Raw genomic sequence first — 23,057 nt, forward strand, 5'->3', positions numbered from 1 at the left:
TAGTGGTTTTAATATTTCATGAAACAGCAGCACATACTCAAAGAAATGGAGAGAGAGACCATCTTGTGCTCATATTAAAAATAAAAGGAAAAACTTCTAGAAATTGACAATTATTGTTAAATTTTTCTAAAATGTACAATATTTAAAAAAAAAAGATAAATTCTTGTTTGATTTCTAGAAAATGAGAGTCACAGCTATTTCTCTATTACAAATATAATGCTAATGGCCTCTGCAGGTGATACCTTCAAATCCTCCCTCAAAAAGATAAGAAGAAAATAAAAATTTGCTTCAATTTTCTCAAAAATGTGAATTGAATGACTCAAAATCTTTTTCCACTAGTTCTCCATTCATTTGGTGGATAATTTCATATTATTTTTATCAACTTGAACTTTATTTACCTCTCTTGTATATGTTTTTCCCAGATGGTGATCGTCTATACTCCAGAAATTCTATCGATTTTATTTTTTTAAATCTTCATTTGTGATACTAAAGAACAAACTTTCTTGATCACAGTAAATCTCACTCATTTAAGCTATACAAATGTCAACGAAGATATGAAAAAGAGTTAGAAACCAGTTTAGTTCTATAATACTGGAAACAATATTTCTCTGTTCTTGATAATAAAATTATTACACCATTTTGTAGTAGTAATTTTAAGCAATAAACAATTGTAATTTTGTAATCTTGTTTAAATATGTAATCAGTGTTCAAATTTTTGTGAACTTTTTACACTGCCTCATAATGATACCAAGAGTATGTACGATAATGTATGTTTTTTCTTCTGCGTTCTAGTTTTTCAAATTCTTAAATGTCTTATCGATTGATAATATAGAAGAAACAAAGCTAAATCAACAAACTGCTGAAAAATTTGATGTCAGAAGTAGAATATAAAAAAATGGATACTCTTAACCTAATTGTTATAAATTTTATATTTTTATTATATTTGTCAATATATTTTCAATATTATTTGTAATAGCTTTTGTGTACAGTTATTAATTAAATTAATTTTATTTAACATTTTAATCATTTCTTCCATAAATCTGTAAACATATTTATTTTATTAATATAATTATTCTTTATATACTTTTTCACATTTTAAGTTTTTTCACTCTCATCTCTTTTCTATATTACATAACAATTTTTTTGTTTATTATTTTATGAGATATTTAAATATTTTGTTATCTTTTTGTTCATTATCTTCTCTAAGTCTTTGATAAAGTAATTACATTGAACAATTTCATTGTTATTAGCTTGGTTTACACATTTGTTTATATACACAAAATTTATTTATTGTAGAAATGTTGTATCTTTGTTGTATGTGTAAGTAAAAAGTTGAGTAATCTTACCCTAAATGTTTTATATAAATAATTATAATTAATATGCTTTGAGTAGTCTTCATCCATACATCTAAAATAATTTCTCTGCTGTTATTGGTTTTAGAGTGGTAAAAAAAAAGAAATAAATAGCATAATAAAGAATAAATATACTATTTGAAGAAAAGAAACGATTGGGTGTTATGCTGCTGCTGCTTGTTTCATTTTAATTAAGTAAGATTATAAAAGTACTACTACTGTTTATCTTTATTTTTAGAGATAAGATTTCATTTTCAGATCTCTAGGAATGTGGGTGACGTGAAGGTAGATATTATTCATAATGCATCAATTTACCTTCTAATTTATTTTTTTATAATTAAAGTCCCTGACCTATGTTTGTCTTCACCAATACTGTGAGGTAAATTAATTTTTTTTTAAGTAATAGTTTATTCACTTACCTTTTTGTTTATTGTTCTCTGTGTTTTAATAATATTAGTTAAATTAACTTGTGCTTAATTTGTTGAAAGTTGAAATAGGTTAACTTGTTTTATGACGTCTTCTTTATATGCAATTTATAAATGTCAACATGAAGAAAGAGTAAATAACTGAAGAACTTAAAGCAATAGCTGGGGATAACAAATTCTGAGTAGGTCTGGAATTATTTTATTTCTATTCTTGTCAAATAAACATTTTTTTAATTGCACACAACTTATGTATAGTTTACTGGAGCATCCATTCTGCAGCAGGAACCAAATAAACATCAAAGTTCTAACTTCATCATCTTTTTGCTAACCAATAATTATATATTGTGAGTTTGCTTTTAAACTTTAAAAGGAACTTTTTGGAATTGCAGGTTATTGAGAAAGTCATCTCATAATTTAATTTTTTGAAATAATGTGCTAATTTCAAACTAGGTGAGTTTTAAAGAAGGTTTGTTTGTGGAGATATGCCACTAAAAGGTCTATCCAGAACTATGATAGAATAATTCTCAATATTAAACACCTTAGTGGTGGTGCAGATATGATTATTGTTAATGGTGCTCTAAAATAGTTAGATAGTAAAGCCATTTGCTGGATTGTCAAGTTCCTAAAGGTAGGAGCTAAAGCTAAAAAGTAGCTTTTATATGCCATGTGTAAAATTTATATGTTATGGTTAGTATTTTTATGTATGATCTGTTTATTCATTAATTCATGATGTGCAAAGACTTGATTGAAATGCTGAGCAGAGTAATTATATTTGTTTTTGAATTCTTTGCATTTTACTATGAGAATGATTCTGCATCCAGATTTTGATCTATATGGTATTTAGTTTAGTTATAAATTCATATTTGTACTTCTATGTTGTACACTTGTAAGTTGTAATGTTTGTTGTACACTTTGTTCTTGTAATTACATGTTTTTATCTGTCATGTGATTTTATTTATTTCGTATATGGTTTTAAAATAAACACAATAATCTTCTCTTTTGGAGATTTTGTTTATATTTTGTATATTAGCATTATATTTATTTTATTACCAGATATGCTTTTGAAATTTTTTGTATTTTACATATTATGTTGTCTATATCTATACGTGAAAAACAACTAATGTGTACTAGACATCACATTTATTAATTATGTGTTTGTAGTTTTCAGTTTAAAAGTATATTAAACAATACATTAATGAAAATGTGCCCCTGTATGCCTCTGTATTTCTTTATGCTAAACAGGAAAATTAGATATGTTACATGTAAGTGTACCAATTGTGATAAAATTTCTACACATTTTGAAGTATATTTCATGATTACTTTAAATACTGTGAGGTCTTAGATAGTGTCATTGAATTCATATTCTGCAGCAAATTATATGATTGTTGAGGTGTTGTTTATAGATAAACATGATGGATGTTTGTGTTGCTTATATAAAGAAGTATAATATCATTAACATATCAATGCCACAACATATTCTTTATGTGTGTTTCTAATAAATACAATTTTATAGGGGTGTTTTAAAAATATTTTAATCAGGAAGTTAGAAATGAGAGAATTCACTGCTAGAACTGATTAAGTTAATTAATGAACTATTAATTGTATGTGAAACAAAATTGTGATTACAAAGAATGGAAAATTTAAAACCACAGTTAGTTGAGGACGTAGGGAGTAGTAAATATGTAGAGATTAAAAGATTAGATAAAGCGGAATAGCAGCAAATCACCTAATTGACTCTGGTGATCTCCAAAAATAAATAAAAGAAAATTCTTTTCTGAAAATAAAATTTTTATTAGACTTTCTCGTTATTAAACAGACAAGGAGAAAACAAGATATAATATCTGGAACTTGAAGTTGACATATATTTTATTAATTGCTAACAAAAAACCACTCATTATCACATCAGTATACCAAAATGAATGTAATTACTGATTTATATGAAAATAATTTTTTGAATTCATGGGTTCAACATCATTTACATATAATAATCATTTATTCAGTTATCAGTAATGCATTACCGTAGATAGATGCTACCTAAACTGATACTTGTTGTGGTCAACTTAGTCAATATTAAGTTTGAAATTTTGGTATGTTTGTAAGAGATTTTTTAGTAATAAAATATATGTCTTCTTCATATTCCAGATGCTACATTTTGCATTCCTTTGGCTATTAAAGAACTGAAAAGATTTTTTTGTATAAAATGATTTTTGTCAATAATTATTACTAACTGCAGTGCACCAAGTGATGGGAGTTGTGTGAAATGATAAAAAAGTAATTTTCACCAGAAGTTTTGTTACTGGTGTTTGATGTTCAAACACAGGATTTTAAGCATTTAAATTTATCAGTTTTAAAAGTACATGAAAGGAAAAGAGTATCGAAGCTCTTACAACAGCAATTGCCTGAATTTATATTTTAGTGATTCAGACAGTAAATCTTATTTTTATACATCCAAGCATTTTTTGTGGAGGTGAAGGTGTCGAATGATTGGGATTTTATTTGATGAAAAATTAACCTAATAAGTTCTCTGGCACTGTTTGATAATAAAATTTATTCTGCTCTTATTCTCTGATGTGAACGTCAATAAATCTTCCTGATTACATTCTTGTGCAAATTAATGTGAACAAGAAGTAATTTTTAGTTAGTTATGTTGTATTACTGATTCAAAATGTAGTACATATGTTTCCCTTCATTTCAAGTATTACCTGAGAGTATATTGTTTGTTTTGAAAGGTTATGTCTATTGCTTGCCTATTTTATTTTGGTTTCTTCTAGTGTAAGTGATCTTGTGATTTTGTTAATAAATTTGAAAAGTAGCAATATGGATTTAACCCCTAAGAAAAGAAACAAGATAATAACACTTAATGAACATATTCATATGACTCGAAGACAGATAGCAGCAGAGTGTAAGGTTAGTCTAGGGAGTAATAAGGTAATTTGGTAAAATCTTGAGATGGGTACAATTTCACCCAACAAAAAGGTCGCTATGGAAGAAAATGTAAAACCACCTTAAAGATGATGCTATTTTACATAGAACAAATAAAATTAATCCTCAGAGAAAAAGTTTTGCGTTACAAAAATACTTAGAATCAGCTGGTGTGAAAATTCACGGTTCCATTTTGCGAAGAAAACTTCTGGAAAGTGGTCGCATGGCACAACGATTGATAAGAAAACAACTTCTTAGAATGCCATGAAGAAGAAAAGGCCAAAATTTACAAAAACTGGAGTACTGAGACTTGGAGAAAAGTTATTTTTTCTGACGAGAGTCATTTTCATTTAGGGTGTAAGTGTGTCATGTGTACGAAGAAGTGATGATGGAAAACTGTGGTTGTTTTGGTTTTGCCAAAGCACATCAAACAAACTGGAAAGCATAGTTTAAAGATGTTTTGGGAATGTTACAGCTACTTGAGGCCTAACACTTTAATACCCATCTTTGGGATGATTAACAGTGAAAAGTACATCCGATTATTGGAAAATAGGGCTCTACCAGAACTTCAAAAATATGCAGATTACTTGGAGTCGAAAATGCTGTTTTTAAACAAGATTTGGTCCACTACCACTCATCAAAGAAAGTTAAGCTTTTCATATCTCAAAAAGGGATTCAGTGCTTGGACTGGCCTGGAGATTACCAGACCTGAACCCAATTGAAAATTTATGGGCAGTTGTGAAGAAAAGACTGAACAAATGGACTGCAATGCCAAAGAGAAGATGATTCATGCTTTGATAAAGGTGTGGTTTCATGATTAAGAAATTAAAGAAGTATATAAAAAAATTATAGATTCAATGCCTAAAAAAACTGAAATGGTTATTAAATATTGAGGAGGATATATTAAAAACTAAAAAAAAATATTGTTATAAACACTACATTCTTTATATATAATAAATTTAATTATTTTTGAAAATATACTCTTGTTCACATTAATTTGCACAAGACTGTTAGTCTATGGAATGATTACTGTAATTTTAAAGTGCAAAAATTGCACTTTATAATCATGTCTTCAAAGTTGAAAATTCAACCCTGTTGGTGTGTTGTTTATTTTTAGATATATGACAAGGCTTTCTCACAATTTTCTCTCTCTGGTTAAATAGAGAATGAGTCCACTATCTGACCTTCATCTTTGACTATCATGAGTGGTTTTCATAATGAAGATTTGATGTGCTTTGCCTACCTTTATTTTATATCAAGATATATCTGATAAAATATTTTCTCACACTTTTCACTTTTCTCACGCTTAAGAATTCTCAATTTATTGAAAGCTTAGTATATTAGTATTATCTTTTTGTTGTAAATATTCTTTTATATTAAAACTCAGATTAATATATTGACTGTGTGTATTGTACTACATTGTAGTTATGTCTGGATCTATACACAGTACTGATATGAGAGAGGAGTGGCGTAAGTCCATTACAGTTGTTTTATGAACAAAAGTATTATTTCTACCAAAATATTTTTACAAATGATTGTAAACAATGTAATATAACTAATTATGATTCACTTAGTTAACATTGCTCAAGAATTTCGGCAATGATTTTTTTTAATGTCAAGGGAACAAAAATTATCTGCTAGCAAAAACCTTTTGGGAAGCTATTTTAAAGCGCGATATTGGTGAAAAGATTATTATGATATGATGATAATAGTGAAAAACAATAGGAGAATTCAGATCATCCAAAGATGATCTGAATTCTTGGATGATCTGAAGGACAATTGAAATTTAGGGAAACAAAACATTTTTCAATCAAATAAACACATTAAACCAATAAATTAAACTTTACACTGGAAAGAGACAAATAACATAAAATGTATTGTAAAAATGCAATTTTTCTTAGAAAGAAAGAAATTCAATATTTGTTCAGATGTTTTAATAGATATAATACAGAAAATGAAGGACAAAGAATGATACTGATATAACTATAATTGAAATCTTTGTAAATTTCTAAATGTTTGTATTCATACAGTTAAATATTTTTTTTTATTGAAAAAATAATTTAAAAAATATTTACTGTAATAACTTCATTTATTATATATTTTTTATATCAGACGATAAAAACTGTAAAATAGAATACTTGAAACTCTGTTTATCTGAACCAACCCAAGAGTATGATATTTCAGAAATAAAATTCATTATTTTCTTTTTACAGAACTTCAGAAGCTCACTTCTTTTTTAGTTTTGATCAAATTTTTAAATTTTATAGTCACATTATTTTAAAATACACATATTAAAAAAAAATTTATTTTTTTTCAAATCAGAAAAATTAAATTCTTCATTTTTACTTTTCAGTAATTAAATATTTTTTGTTATAGTGCACCCATGTTGCTTATTTACAAGTAGAAGCTTTTGTAGCCACAATAATATAATAAATGCAATTGGCCATTGTTTCAGAAAATGGAGTTGAATTAGAGGTTGTGTAGTAGATTATTTCATATTTTTTGGGCCAATTTTCTTCAAATTTGTTTTACTGTATGTAAAGTTTGAATTTGTATATGTAGTAATAAGGAAAAAATTATATAACTTTCTACCAACGTATTAAAACCAACCACTTTACAAAAGTTTCTAATAACAAAATGAGTACTAGAAACATAACTAACACTATCATAGCTTCATTCAAGACCAGTGGAAATTTAATCCCATCATGTATGAAAAAAATTTAGTAAATGCATTATGTAGATGGGTGTTAAAATAATGATTTTCTTCTGGTTCTGGTTCTGTAACTACAGCTACACTAAAAAAAAAACTGCAAAATACTGTTTGTATCCTTTATGCACAGAAATCTGTATACAGAAATTCAGCATTTACATTCACAAATTAAATGAATTCATAAAATAAAATTTTTGTATTTCAAAAATTTTGCATGTCTATTTTTCAACAGTTTTTGTATGCCAATTTTTTGTGCAAGATGATGATATAATTTCTGGTATTAAAGAACAATAAAGTGCTCTTTCATTATTCACATGTCCTGATTTAGCACAGTATTGGACAAAATACATAAATGAAAATTCTATTGTAGACAAGCTGGAACAAAGTTTGGCTTGTTTGTTGATAATACTGCAGCAATGAGAGATAATGAATGGCAAATGAGGTGAGAGATCACTCAGTGACCTAAGAAGAAATGTCTATGTGGAATGATTTAACAAAGGAAAGTCAAAGATAGAGGCTGTTGTTGTTAATACCCCAATTCAGAATTAACTGGAGATGAGGTAGATTATTTAGGCATCCTTAAGTACTCTACATAATTTTGCCTGCCTAAATGACAGTATAACTCCGTTGCTAGTATAACTGATAGAGTTATTACCTTAAAAATCCACCTGTATCATTTATTATTTAGTTTGTACTTTCTTAACACCTTCAAAAAGACTTGCTTTCCTTCAAATATTGTTTATTTTACATTTTTATCTTTTATTAGATATTTTTCCAAGAGAAATTGGTTTTTAGATTAAATAAATGTATATATCCACCCATTTCTTTACAAAAAAAAGGTCTTTTTTGCTACTTGTACATTTTATTTTATAAACAAACTTTGTCTAATAACATAAGCTAAAAAATTTATTTTGTTTCATCTGAGTAATAATCACGTAAGTATTTATATTCCATAAAATTTTTAAATCTTAAATTTTGTATTTCTTTACAGAAGAGAGCTGGAAAATGCATATACTACAAGCTGTAAACCTTGTCTCAATTTTAGTCAGTACTGAAGATCGCTCTCCAAATCAGGTAGTAAATAAATATATTGTATAATTGTATATTTTATTTATTTTGTAAAAATTTTAATTATAACTAAACTATTTATATTTTTTTCAGTTATTGCTAGTATTCTGTTCCTTAAATTTAATTTAAAAATTTGATTCTGGTCTGAAAAAAGAGTAAATTGATGATCCTTTTCTGTTTACATTCAGTAAAAAGTCTGGGTTTAACAAAAACATAGTTTAAGATTTTCAGTAGGTAATGAATTTAATGAGCCATTTTTACAAAAATAAAATTTTACTCAAATTTAAGTCAATTGTTTTATTAAAATAAAAAATGATGTTATCTGCTTTAATTTACTTCAAATTAACAATTTTTACAACATTAGACAATTACTTTATCTTAATTTCCTTACCAAATTTATCCTAATTTTACCAGTAACACTGTTACATTTTAAAATATCTATGATATTTTGAATGTATGACTTTCTTTCAAAGGGAGGCCATAGAGAGAGTTTGAGAGTCTGATTCATATAAATTTCACAGATATCTTAGGCTTCATGTTATCTGCAGTTCATGGAGATGAACATAGTTGTTAAATAATATTTTCTATTCAGATATCACGATTGCAAAAAAAGTTGAAGGGGCTGATGTTATTTGATTATAGCTGTTTGGTGCTAGTGACATCACAACCATTTGCTACTGTATTCTACATATTTCAGATAACGGTTTGAGAAAATTATATAAAAATAAAACAAATGTAAAAAAAAAAAAAAATAACTTTCTGATTATATTACCATTTTGCTAACTCTGTGGTGGTTGCACCTCTTCCTTTTGTCTAAAGGTTCAAAGTTCTATGTTTCAGTTCCACTCAGGCATGACATGTTTTCATATCCAACAAAATTCATCCATATTTAAGTAACTGTCATTAGGTTTTAGCCTGTTGCTACTGAGAATTATGAAAAAACACAGAAAAGTACTTTCACAAGTCCTGACATTGCTGGTATTGCAGGTGGCACTGTTTTGATGGCACCTGTTTGGAAGCGATTAGGAGATCCCTTTACTAAGTGATTGAATGTATCTCTGTAAGTAACTGTAGTACATTAAATACTATAGTAGTTTGGTAATTTGGTAAAATGTCATCAGATTTAGAAAAGTTATAGATTTTGTTCATTCAAAACATGTAAGTTCACACCTTTTATATGTGTAAAATCAGCATATTATACTCATATTTTGTGCATTTGTATGTGTATTATGTTTGTACCAGATAATTTTGTTATCATGTATACTGTCTCTGAAAACCACACATCTATATCAAGTTACTTTGTTAATCACCCAACACAGTACAAAGCAATCTTTTTTCATTTTGTATCATCCAATATATACATACAAGTCAGCAGCAGAAAACTGTAGAGAACAATTCAACAGAGTTAAAACTGTATGTTCATTAATCTTATAAACAAGATTAAATATAGTATCTTCTTATAATCTGGTAGTTTCACTGTATTTGCTGTCTAAGAGAGTAGAATCTTAAAAATGAACAGTGTGAAGTGGGGGTCAAATAACAATAACTGATAATTTTATAAAATGTATATTACAAATGTATTATAAACATATTAGCAATGTTTACTAAACTGGTTCTTGTGGATCAGCAAAGCTAAACAAGTGACTTCGATCAAAGCAGTCAATGCATCTTAAATGTTATGCAGGAAAAGATAAACTGGTCAAAGATTTACACATGTTAATGGATGTGCATTCACTTTACATGGAAAAGAGGAAAAAAGGGTGGCTGAAAGGCAAACCAAGAGTTTAAATAATTAATAATTAAAAAAATTAGCGAGTAGATAATTCAGTGGAACATTAATGGATGTTTGTCAAACAACCATGAGCTTCAACGCTTGGTACATGATGTAGACCCAAATTGTATATGCCTGCAAGAAACACATTTCTGCCAAAATGACAATTTCCAATAAAGAAGATGTGATATATTTTGGCGAGATTGATCGCCAAATATAAGAGTTAGAGGTAGCCATATAAACATCAACTAGAGCTACCACCGAAGCTGTTGATCTAAATACAAATCTACAAGCGGTTGCAATCAGAATGAAGCGGCTGCTTCAGATCATTATCTGCTGCATATACTTGCCGAATTTTGATTGGAAGGAGGATGACATAGCACAATTAATTTCTGCACTTCCCCCACCCATACTACTGGTGGATGAGTTCAATGAACACAATTCTCTTTGGGGGTCGGATTGAGTATATCCGTATATCCACCTGGAAGAGAATTGGAAAAGTTCCTGCTGAATTCTGATTTCATTATCTTAAATGATGGTTCAGGAATTTTTTTGAATGCCAGAGATGGATTGACGTCCTGTATAGATCTAGCACTTATATTTGGATCGATAGCACCGAGGTACACTTTCCATGTATTAGGGGACCTACATAGAAGCGATCATTTTTCGGTGCAAATTATAACTGACGTTACAAAGAAAATATATCTCATCTCCAAAAGACGGCTGTTTGATAAGGCAGATTGGACAAGTTAGAATGATACTTTTTGAAACAACTGGAGTTATCGAAGCCGATGTCGACGGTACAACTAATGCCATACTTGACTTGGCATCAAGATATATTCATAAAATATCTGGGAAACGCAAGAAACGACCCGTTCCGTGGTGGAACCATGAAGTAAATGAGCTATTAAAAGAAAAAAGCGTATAACACTTTTAAGAAACGTCCAACACTAGAAAATCTAATTGCCTTTAAAAAAAATACAGGGCGTATGCAAAAAGACTTATGATAGACTCTAAAAACGATCCTGCAGCAATACGTATCATCCATTGACAGAAACACAACTCCATAAGACGGAAGAAAGTGAAGGCGATTTGCGGGCGTGCAAGCTTTGCTCCCATAACTTGCCTTCACCGTGAAGATGTCGTTAAAGATACTCCAAACGAAATTGCAGAGCTACTAGCCAATCATTTCGAAGAAGCCAGCAAGACGGCTAACAACGATAAATATTTTAGAATGAATAAAACAGAACTTTAGGGTGTACTAAGTTTCAGAACTGAAATAAATTATTCATATACCGTTTAAAATAGAACTTGTAAAAGCGTTGGAGGAAGCCGGTAACACAGCTGCTGGTCCAGATGAAATTCATTATGACATGATCAGGCAGCTGAATACCAGTAAAAAACTTAGATTGTCAGAAATATATAATCAGATATGGCGAGATGGAATGCACCCGCAGCAGTGGAAAAAAGCATATATTGATTGTTCCAGTGGTAAAGAAAGATAAAAATCTGACAACAGTTACCGTTCTCTTTCTTTGACGAGCGCTATGAGAAAAATGATAAATAATCGACTCATTTGGATTTTAGAAAAAGAAAATTTCTTATACTTACATCAAGCAGATTTTCAACAATACCACTACTGATCATTTGATCAACTTTGAGAGCATCATATATAACAGCTTTTTCACAGGAAAATATTGTATCAGAGTGATTTGCAGAAGGCATTCGATATGTCCTTTTTTTTGTTTTACGTCAAAAGTGGGAAACTTTGTCTCAACTAAATGTACAGTAGTCCGTACATACCGGATGTGTAGGGTTCACTGCCTACTGCAGTGGGATCCATTAAAAAACCACTCCCTCATGCAACGTGATGCTGGAATTGGCGCCGATTGCATAACCTCAGCACCACGCACGTCACATGTGAGATTTGTATGATGTGAGGGCACACCTCACATTCATACAAATATTTACACCTCTCATTCACACTCTATTTACAAAAATATATATATGCACTATACATATCAAAGTCAAAGTTAAAAAACAAACATAAATTTAGGGTTGTATATTTTATTGATTACTATATTGTTTAATTATATTTAAATTTGTATTTTATTGTGGTCGGCATCACTCTCTCGACAGTGATGCTGACCCCAGACGGCAAGGGCGCGTCTTCAGGGAGCCATCGATGACGACAATGCAAGGGCACCCCTGTTATTTGTCCCTGAGAGCTGGCGCCCCATCACCGCCCCCACTCGACATCTTCACTGTCTTCTACATGTTCTTCTTCAACTAATTTTTGCCGAAGTACTCCTCGGAACCATTGAACACACATGTTCCAGCCCTCACCAGAAGATAGCATCAACTGCATGACACCCTCCGATGAGTCCAAATCTTCCTGAGGTTTCTCCTCCAGCCACCTTGGGCAGTCAAAAAATGTGCCTTACAGAATCCATCGCATTGTAGTATTGGCAGCTATCCGTCGTCTTCTTCCAATTTTACGGAGGTAGATCCCAAACAACCCGTGACCCGTTAGCCACTGAACCGTCCAGAAGTTCACCTCCCCATGCGTTCTGGTAACTGACGCTGTAACATCAAGTATCAATATATAATTCAAGCTGTCCTCTTTTGCTCTACGCCACCTCTCTTGCCACTCAGTAAGCATTCGTGTCCTCGCCTCTTCCCTTCCTCTTGTGGCCCTGTCCAACCTCTCCCTGGCCACGAGGTCCAACGGCGGCTATCCTGCCACTGGTGGTGGCAGGATATTAAGGGAGACCGTTCTGTACAGGTGTGCCACCCTTAACGCCAACTTCCTGTACACCCTATTTAACCTCTGGGTGTTTCTTCGGATACTAAAAGGCTCCACCTATACTGGCACTGCATATAACACGGCCAACACCACTGGAGACGCTATCAATCGACGCCTGGAGATTCTGGGTCCCCGACGTTTGCCATAAGCCTAACCAGCGCCGAGGTCTTCATAACCACTTGCTGCACATGGTAGGCATATCTTCGAGACTTATGGAGCCATACCCCAAGGTACTTAGTTCCAATCTTCGGAGTAATCTGCACACCATCCACTCCAACTGAGAACTGGGGCAAGCGCCGGCTTCCTGCCATCACTATAATTTCGGTCTTATTAACCACTAGCCGCAGACCTTCTTCCTGGAGCCAGATTTGTTATTTCCTCAACTGTCTTCGTAGCCGTCGTCACCACGTTGCTCAACTCCTTTGCTGTCTTTCCGAAGGTCGTCATACACCACATTCCACAGTACGGGGACCAGAAAGGAACTCTTATGGCACCCCGCACTGCATGGATACAACGATTTCCTCCCCTTCTTCAGACATTACTCTAAGTTTTCTACAACTCAGGTACTGCTGTATCATCCTAAGCAGATATAACTTAATTCCTCTTTCTTCCAACAGCCGTAGTATGGACTCCCATCTCACTGTATTAAATGCATTGGCTACGTCTAGTAGGATATCAGGGGAATCCTTCTAACATGTCTTGACCCCCTTGGTCGCCCTCTCCACAACATCCACCACTCTCTGTATCGCGTCAACTGAGATTTCGCCCTTACGGAAGCCATACTGCCTGTCTGATAGTCCGCCAGTCCTCTGCAACTCCTCCTGAAGCCTTCTTGCTAGTATAATCTCAAACAGCTTGCCCAGGCTGTTGAGAAGGCAAATTGGTCTATAACCTGGTGAGCTATTCCCCCCACCTCCTTTAGGCAGAAGGACCACACTTACCGCCTTCCACGGCTTCGGTATATACTCCTTGTACAAACAGCTATTAAAGACCTCCAAAAATGAGAGGCCTCCACCAACGCTAAAGTATTCCGACTGTCTAAGTGAATTTACTGCAATTCGGTACAAGAACATTAAGGACGTCCTTATTGCAAACATCATGTCCATTTGTACGTTTTAAATCGACGAGGACAGTGATGTGTATTTGAATGTCCTCTAGGGCATGTTTGTATTGCAGAGAATAAAAACGCAGACGAAGCTGCCAGAAAGGTAACAGTCTGTGATAACTTAAACGGAATTTCTGCACGAGTGGCAGATGTTAAAAATTATCTAATACAATAAGAAACAGGAGAAGTACTGATAGGAGAAGATTAAATGCCAAACTGAACTCAGTTAAAACTTCTCTATATAAATGAAAGAGCGAAATGAAGCTGACTCGCCGAGAACAATTGGCGGTGACCAGACTTAGAATCGGTCACAAGCGAATAATAAATTCATATTTGTTAACCGGTGAAAAAAGCCCAGTGTACAGTGTTTGTAATAAAACACTTATAGTCAAGCATCTAATGGAACAGAGTGTACCATATATGAGGACCTCAGAAAGAGGTTCGGTGTAAGAAATAGTATTGTTGCTGATTTGAAAAATGGAAGTGAAGAAAAAATAGTTGCGTATCTGCATGCCAGTGGACTATTAACAAGTTTATAAGGAAATTAAGGCTGTGTTAAGGAATCTCTAAGGGATGTGGTTTAATTTTATTTATAATGAAATATAAAAAAGTGTAATCTTGAAGCGTGACACGTATAGTGACGAGAGGTAGCCCTTTTGCCTAGGACGCCCGGGCTTGCCTGCATGCAAGAGTGGGGTGAGTCGGGGCTATCCGATGATGGCATGGGGGACCCTCGAGGGTGGACTGTTGGCGCGGGGCAAAGGGTATGCGCAAGGCATGCCTGGAACCAAGTAGGTCAGGACCGGGGAGGGCAGCCCCCCGCCGAGGGGTTCTTTGCCCGTCCTGACAGGCGGTCAAATTGCTCTTATGACGCGGGGGGGACCCCGATGGGTCACATCCAACGGAACTATTTATAGGGGGAATCAACTGCCACAGCATCCATGGGCGATGATGTGCTGCTTAACGGCGGTTCTGGTTGCCCCGGGGGTGCTTAAATAAAATAAGGGAGGCAAAAAAAGGAAATATTGGTTTTGTGGAGCCGTTCTTTTTCATTTATATTTTTGTGTTTTATATACTTTTAATTTTAATGTCGGGGCCTTTTATATTCTGTAAGTGTTTTCAGTGTTTGTCTTTGGATGTTCTGTGTATTTTGGTATTTTTAAATAAAATGTAAGGGCCCTTAACATCCTTACATATGACGAACCTAATGGTGATCTAAACCTCTTTTAACGAATGTGACGAGGGCTATGACGTTAGAAGTCGACGTGCGTATAACAAGAAAAATAATAATAAGGTATAACTGTTCTGAAATTTTTTTTATTAAATGAAAAACCAGCACATGTTATTAGGGCTAATATTATACTTAAACTCATTATTGAACCAAATTTATGCTAAGACAAAAATTACTAATCTTTTCTTATTAAATTTTTTTTTTCAGGTTAATATTGAACTAGAAAATAGTACTTACTTAAGAATAACTCATAATTATTTCAGTAGGTATTTTATGTTTAAAAAACCTGTTATTTGGCCTGGTATTTTGAGAGTAAGTAAATTAGGAATGATTGAAGTATGTTTACTGAAGGAAAAGACTGAACACTGGTCTGGTAATGCTGCTATTAAGGTATTTCACGAAGGATTGAAACGTGTTCCGATGCCAGATTACTATCAAACAAAAGTAGATTCAGTAAAGGATCTCGGCGGTGCTAAGATTTTGGATTTAGTGATGCACGATAAAAAAGTTTATTCACATGTTTTACCCGGCAAATTTATCCAGGTGAAACAGACTTTAGAAGGTGAGTAATTTATTACGGTAACTGAATATTTTTATTTAAATTCATATGAAAAACGATACTGTTATTGCCATTTCATGGTGGAAATAAACTCGTTATTGTTTTGGTAATAAATAAAAAATTTCATGACTATACTTTTTTGGCCAATTTAGTTAAAGGAAAAATTGAATAACTTCCTACTTCGTTTGTGTTTTCTTCAACACATAAACTATTTGATTTCCCAGTTCTATTACTGTATGGTGTATCTAATAATATAGTTCTAATTCCCTTACGGTGAAGGAAAATTTTCTTTTTGGCAACATTTTCTTCCTCTAGAAATACTAATTACTCGTATTTACAAATTTAATTACATTGCTTTGCTCTGATTTCTATTTTTATAATTTTTTATTCATCAGTCACGCATATTGATATTTGATAAGTAAAAGTTTTAACCAAACAGTTTGTTTTTATTTATGAAGTTTCTAAAAGTAATAATCACTTATTCCTTAAAAATAACAATTTTATTAACAATATCCGGGAATGGAATGCAAAGTTGGCGGGAGTTTATTTCTCCCTACAAATCGCAGAACCTGGACAGAGTCCCTTGCTGCTGGATGATTCTAATCGGGCGTGTTTTTAAAAGGTTTATTTTAAATGACGGGTCTAATTTTTCAAGTTTTGTTTATTATTTAGTATTTTAAGGACGGATTTAATTGCATTCCAATCCGTTGTTGAACCAGCGTTATCGAGCCCATTTTATGGGCCGACCGCGGAAGGCTAGGCTTATGAAACCTGTCCTCCCGACGTAATTCCCCTTCAGACCGTCCACTGAAGTCCTTTCGGTGCTAACGCTTCATAGGCTAGCAGGAATACGCCACAACGGGGCACTAACTATCAGGAGGGAGCAATGCGACCCCTACTCCGGAGGAGTCGCAATTGCTGGTTTATTTTAATTAGCTTGTAAGTTTTAAAGGAGAGGTTGTGTAGAAGTTCTTCATCCACTTCTGTTATGGCTGCCTTTCAGGACGCATCTCTGCTGGGCTCTGTTCCGGACTCCAGTCCGTGATGTTGAGACGAACAATATCCAGTAACAATGTTATTACTTTTAAACAACATCCACTCCTATCAAACCGGGCAACAGAAATAATTTTTGTGTAACACAGTAATACTTCAGCCTGAGAAAATTATGTTTTCATTATTTTTTTGCTTACTTGTACGAAGTAAAGGAGGTATTGTGATCGCGAAAAATTTAGGTTTTCAGATTTCAATAGAAATATCCATTTTGACTAGTTTGAGCTAGACATACAGACGTCACCAGCGTGACGTCTGTACGTACGTACGTATGTATTTTGTATAACTCAAAACCGACTAGCCGTATAATGTTAAAATTTTGGATTTCCGAACTGTTGTAACATCTAATTTTTCACCTCCCCGTTTGATTGCAATCGAGTGGACCAAAAATGTCCAAAAAAGCCCAAAATCCAAAAAAAATTTGGATTTTGAACTTTTTCTTAACTGCAGTAATAAGCCCTCATTGAGAAATTTTCAACAGATATAGCCAACAGATATAGTCTGTTACAGTTAGACTGTAACAGTTATAGCCAAATAAAATTTTAATTAATGAAATATTTAGGTCTTACAAGGAGAAGGTACATCGATTAGAATCCGACTTCATATACATATATTTTTTTAACTTGTTTTTATTTTAAATGTATTGATATATTAATAATTATTAACCTCTAATTGTAAAAAACGTTTTACAATAAATAATAATTCAATAATAAAAATAAATAAAAAAATCATTAGTTATTAGTGAAATAAAATTTTATGTACTTTTCATTCTAATTCAAACATTTTTACAGAACTCTAAAAAGTTAAAAAAAAAATGTATATATGAAGTCGGATTCTGACCGATGTGTACACGGTTAAGGATCCGCACGTTCTTGCTTACACCAGATACTTGAGCGACGTGAAACAAAATTAATATATAACTAATATAAAATTCTGATATGGACACCACAAAAAAATGATGCAATGTGGTGTCCACCAAAATCCAATTGTGTAACTGCCCACTTTATTAAAGAACTTGATAAATGAATTAAGTTTAAATGAAGTGCAGCAAAAAAATGTTTATGTAATTTAATAGGTGTACAAGGAAGTCATGTGGTGTCCACATCAGTTTTTTTAATTTGTGGAGTCATATACCAACCTACTCTTAATATGATCTATGTAATGTATTATTATGTACTGGTCAGAATAAAATATTTATTAGTTTATTATTTTCTATGTTAACATTTTATTTTTAAAATTATTCAGTTTAAAATGATCTAATAAATAATTTTGTAGAATTAAAGTTCCTGAATTTGATGTTATCTTAAACTCCTAGGGTCTATTTTTATTTTAAAACCCTATGTTAAGGCCAATTCATCTAATTATAGACTATTTACATAGTGAACAAGTCATAAATTACATTAGATACTCTCTTAGTTTAATTTCTTGGCTTGTTAAAACCTCTAACTCTCTCTTTTCTATTTATAGGCACAGATTATTTTCAATCATTTCTCTACTTTTCTTAAACAGTTCTTGTTAGTATTTGCAAAAATGTTTGCTATAATAGTTTTAAATTAACTGTGTTAAAAAATTATGAGTTCTCAATTTAATAATTAAAAAAAAAAAAAAATATTGAAGCTTAATGCATGAAGAATTGTAGAGGTAAAATATTTGGCCATAAAAGTAAGAGTGAAGAAATGTGAAACAACTCCATTCTTTTTTGTGCCTTTTAATCCATTAATTTACACTTTTTGTAATGTCTTCATGTATAGCCTACAATAGCAAAAATTAGCTGAAATTAAAAACAAATAATTTTTTTAGCAGATGTAGTAAGTTACTTGTGAGCCCCAATTTTAACAAAATATTATGGTATAAATGAAATATGTTCCAACAAGTTTTAAAGCATTAGTGGGAGATTAAGATTTTCATTATCTTTTATTTTTATCAGTACCTCAAAAAATATAGATTACTAATGAAAAGTAGTTAAAAAGTTAACATTTTCTAGTTCTTCTGATTAGCCATTAATCTGTCACCTGTACATCAGATTGATTGTGGATTCCTGTCATTATCTGATGATATTCTATTATTTATTTGTGGTATAATGTTTAGTATGTTCTGCCTGATTTCTATTTTGTGCATCACTTTGGTGGAGATTCAAACTATTACGCATTGCTGGTGGTATTTTTGGAAGTGGTTGAAATGAAATTTAAGAAGCTATTTAAATTTCTTAAACTGGTCAGGGTTTTGTATGAATTTTAATGAGATTTTTCCAAATTCTGTTCATTTGTTGTAGGAATCCTGTACAGTTCTCTATCTATTATTTTCAGCACATCCATATATATATATATATATATATAATATGTATGCACATAATTTTTTTTTTAAATTAATTATGTAGTCAAGTCTGTAATATATTTTGGAATGAGGGGTCTTTATGTAAATCTTGGTTAAGTTTTTCTGGTGCTTGTGAAGTACATTGCAATCCCTTTATTTCTCTTTATTTCAACTGATTATATACTGAACCTAAAAAAAATAGTTTTGTCTTATAAGTTGTGCATTCTTTTACAGTTTTTTTGAATATTTATTTTATCATTTTTCATGATTAAAGGAAGAGTACATACATTGCTTAAGTATTGTATTTTTTCAGCAATAGAAGCTACATAGTTTGCCATGTTACTAGAATTATTTCTCATCACATTTCAAGAGCTGCTAGTGATGAAATTCTATTGATTCTGGTTCTCAACCTTCTGAGAATTATTTCCCTAGTAAGTACTTTCCCTCACATTTTGAGGAAGATATGTTTACAATTCGTGGACCAGGAACATCCTGGTCCACGAATTTGTCTTTTATGGCAAAAAACTACAAAGGAAAATATGATTCCCACAAAGTAAATTTTTCTTTATGTTGGAATAAAAAAAGTTCTCAACAAATGTTTTTTTAATCATAGTGCTTTATCAGAATTAAATGTTTTATAGTTTCAAATTTTTCGATAAAAGAACATACTTGTAATTAGAAATTTCTCACTTATTGTGAAGGTAAATTATGGCAAAATATCATCACTGCTTATGGACAAAATATACATCTAAGTTGAAGAAACAATTATACTAGCTACTACCATACGATGAGTGTAGCTACTAGTATGGGAGTATGAAATAGTTGTTTACAGATGCACATGCTTTGAATAGCAGAACTTTTTTAACTACTTCAGTCAAAGGAGGGCGTTTTCAAATCTACCCAATTTATTTATGTATGATCAAACTTTATTTTTCGCTACGTGGACCAATTTGATTGTTTATTTTTAGAGGAACTTCCTTTGGTGATCCCATTTAAGTTTTTTCAAGTAACTTGCGTAAATATTTTTTTGAAATAAAACTGCTTTGTCTACATGGACATTTTTAGAGAGACTTTTCCTGCTTTTTGTCATCATCATTGCTTAGTTTTGGATTTTTATACTCTAATAGAATAGAATAGAAAATAATCTAATAATAGAATAGAATAATAATCTAATAGAATAGAAAGCCTGATGCCATTCTGAATTTAATGTATTTTTGCACAAAACATAAAGAAAATTACTTGGAAAAATTAGATAAATTAGATAAATTTAGATAAAGAATTTTTTCACAATCCATTGTCTTAGCTCATGATTGTTGTAGTATTTTTTTATTTCCTAGCATTGTTTTTCTTATTTCTATTACACTGCTTTCTCATCTTTATGCTTTTGAAATTGAAAATGGCTTTTCTCTAGTGGATAGTGTTTTTGACAGCCTATCCATATGCTACATTGAAATAGATTAAAATACTACAACAAAATGTAGAATAAAGTTTTAAACAGAAAATAAAACCAACTTCGAAAATAACTTATTATTAATAAGATAAAATAGCTTTTTATCTAATAGCTTTTTAAAAATACTTTGGTTTTTAAATTTCTTTAAATTTTGACTCCTTGATATAGACACTGAGTTAAAGTAATAAGTTGTTAAATATTTTATATTCAGCACCAAGAAAAAAATGATAAAATTTGGTTTTTGTGTTTATTCTTTGAAGCTGGTTTTATTACTTTTCTATTTAAAAATTTGTTTGATTGATAACATATAAAAACGACTGTAATTTCTAAGATTTTAGAAAAAACATGTATTTGACATTCATCCATAACTTGTTGCATAATTTACTAATTATTAACTGAGGTTGTTGATTTTCATAATGTTGCTTCCATAATTGAGCTATAAATTTAAATAATTATTCTATTTATATAATATATGGGTATTCATCAGAATAAAATATTCATAAAATATCTTGCAGAGAAGCTATACAACTATTTTTAGTGAGTAGATATCTGGTAATGAGCTAATTTAATAATGTCTGCCATTTAGTCTAATACTTAGAGCAAAGCTTCTGAATCTAACGCATTGTTCTGAACAACTCAAAAAATCTCTATTGTACAATGGGATAACAATATTAAGATTGATAAACTTTACGGTCTGGTTTTTTTTTATGGTATTCTCGTATTTAAAATATGTACAGTATCTTTGATCTAAACAGACAAGACTTGGTCTATTCATCCATCATTCGTCTCATCCTTTGAAGAAATGCCTAATGGTGGACCTGGAGGTTAAACGCATAAAAAAACAGGATTTTCAGGATTCATTTTTAACAACAAGAAAAAAGGAAGTAATAATAATAATAATTTCAATGAAAGATAGTGCTGATTGATGGTAACTGACTAGTAATACTGACAGAAGAATTAAAAAATAAAAACTTTGTTGGGTTTGGGTAGATTAATATTCTCCATCAGAAATGATATAATGACCTCATAATTCTATTGTAATATTTTATAAATCAGTGAAATATATAAAAAATCATAACAATGAAAATCTAAATCTAATCTACTGTACAGTTGTAGAATAGAAACAGGCTGTTTACATCTGCCTACTTAAGACAACTATCTGTTGTTTAGCTAGATTTTGAATATGATGAATACTGTTTGTCATGACCTCAAGTACCTTATTTAATAACCTTGCTAACCTTGCAAGGTCCATATCATTACAAGGTATCTTTATCTTAACCTTACTATTCTACAGATGGTTTTAACGATATAACATTGAACTGCAGCAAAATATTAACAATGATAAGTTACATTTAATAATTTTTTAGTGATATGTTGTCTAATGTATCATATGTAATATAAAAAGTGCAAATATAAATATTTCTAATATTGTTAAGCAGAATAAGAATGAGAAGTACTTTTCTTTAGATCAAAATAAAATGTTAAAAATATTCAAAATAGATTATTTATAGCCTAAAAACAAAATATATTCAATGTGTCACCTGTTTTACCTGATAAATAAATGGCTTATGTCCAGCATCCTAAGAATTCCTTAAAGAATACAACAAAAAAAATTAATTAAACACTGGTTAATTTGAGAAAAAATTCTAAAGAAAAAAATTTCTGAAATCAAAGGTTTAAGATTATTTTTTCTTGCCTAGAATTATCTCAATAATATGTTTATTTGGATTTTAAAAGATAATATTAGATAAGATTAGAAAAATGCTGTTACAGAAGTTAAATCAATATTGAAAGCAGTAGACCCCCAACCTAACTTAATAATTCCTAATTGCTGTTTCATCTGGAAGATGGCACTGAACGGAGAGTCCACTTTGCTGCTGTACCAGAGCTGCCGATGGAAAGTTTGTTTAGTCCCAATGTAAAACCTGGAAAGTGGATATCTAGTAATTATCCAACAAAGCTGTTTATCCCAAAAAGAGGAGATACTTTGAACACATGGCTGAACAACAGAACAATTGGTGATTTTGTTATTATGGGTAATCCAGTTGGGAATTTTCATGTAGATCTCATGGAAGGTGCTCGTCATATAAAGATAGCTACATACGGGATTGGATTAGCACCTGTGGTATCAATATTACTTTGGATTTTACAAACAACAAGGTGGGTAGACAACTAAGCAATATTAAAATTTTATTTGATACATTTATTAGCAATTAAGTTAAAATATTCATGTCTCTTAATTTTATAATTATGTTGTAATCCTAGTTAGGCAAATTATATTTTGCATAAATATTT

At 31.2% G+C, this 23,057-nt stretch overlaps 1 protein-coding gene across 1 annotated transcript in view; it reads left to right on the top strand.

The window, feature by feature from the left end:
* The first annotated feature begins 1,630 nt into the window (after window positions 1–1,630).
* LOC142318078 (cytochrome b5 reductase 4-like) overlaps window positions 1,631–23,057 on the top strand; it is a 71,612-nt gene continuing 50,185 nt past the window's right edge. The window contains exons 1-4 of the mRNA XM_075354604.1: window positions 1,631–1,731; window positions 8,401–8,483; window positions 15,598–15,952; window positions 22,610–22,922. Coding sequence (XP_075210719.1) covers window positions 8,415–8,483; window positions 15,598–15,952; window positions 22,610–22,922 — 737 coding nt within the window. The 5' untranslated portion in view covers window positions 1,631–1,731; window positions 8,401–8,414. The remainder of the gene's footprint in view (window positions 1,732–8,400; window positions 8,484–15,597; window positions 15,953–22,609; window positions 22,923–23,057) is intronic.

Source organism: Lycorma delicatula, chromosome 1 (genome assembly GCF_047948215.1).
Source record: "Lycorma delicatula isolate Av1 chromosome 1, ASM4794821v1, whole genome shotgun sequence".
Classification (NCBI taxonomy): domain Eukaryota; kingdom Metazoa; phylum Arthropoda; class Insecta; order Hemiptera; family Fulgoridae; genus Lycorma; species Lycorma delicatula.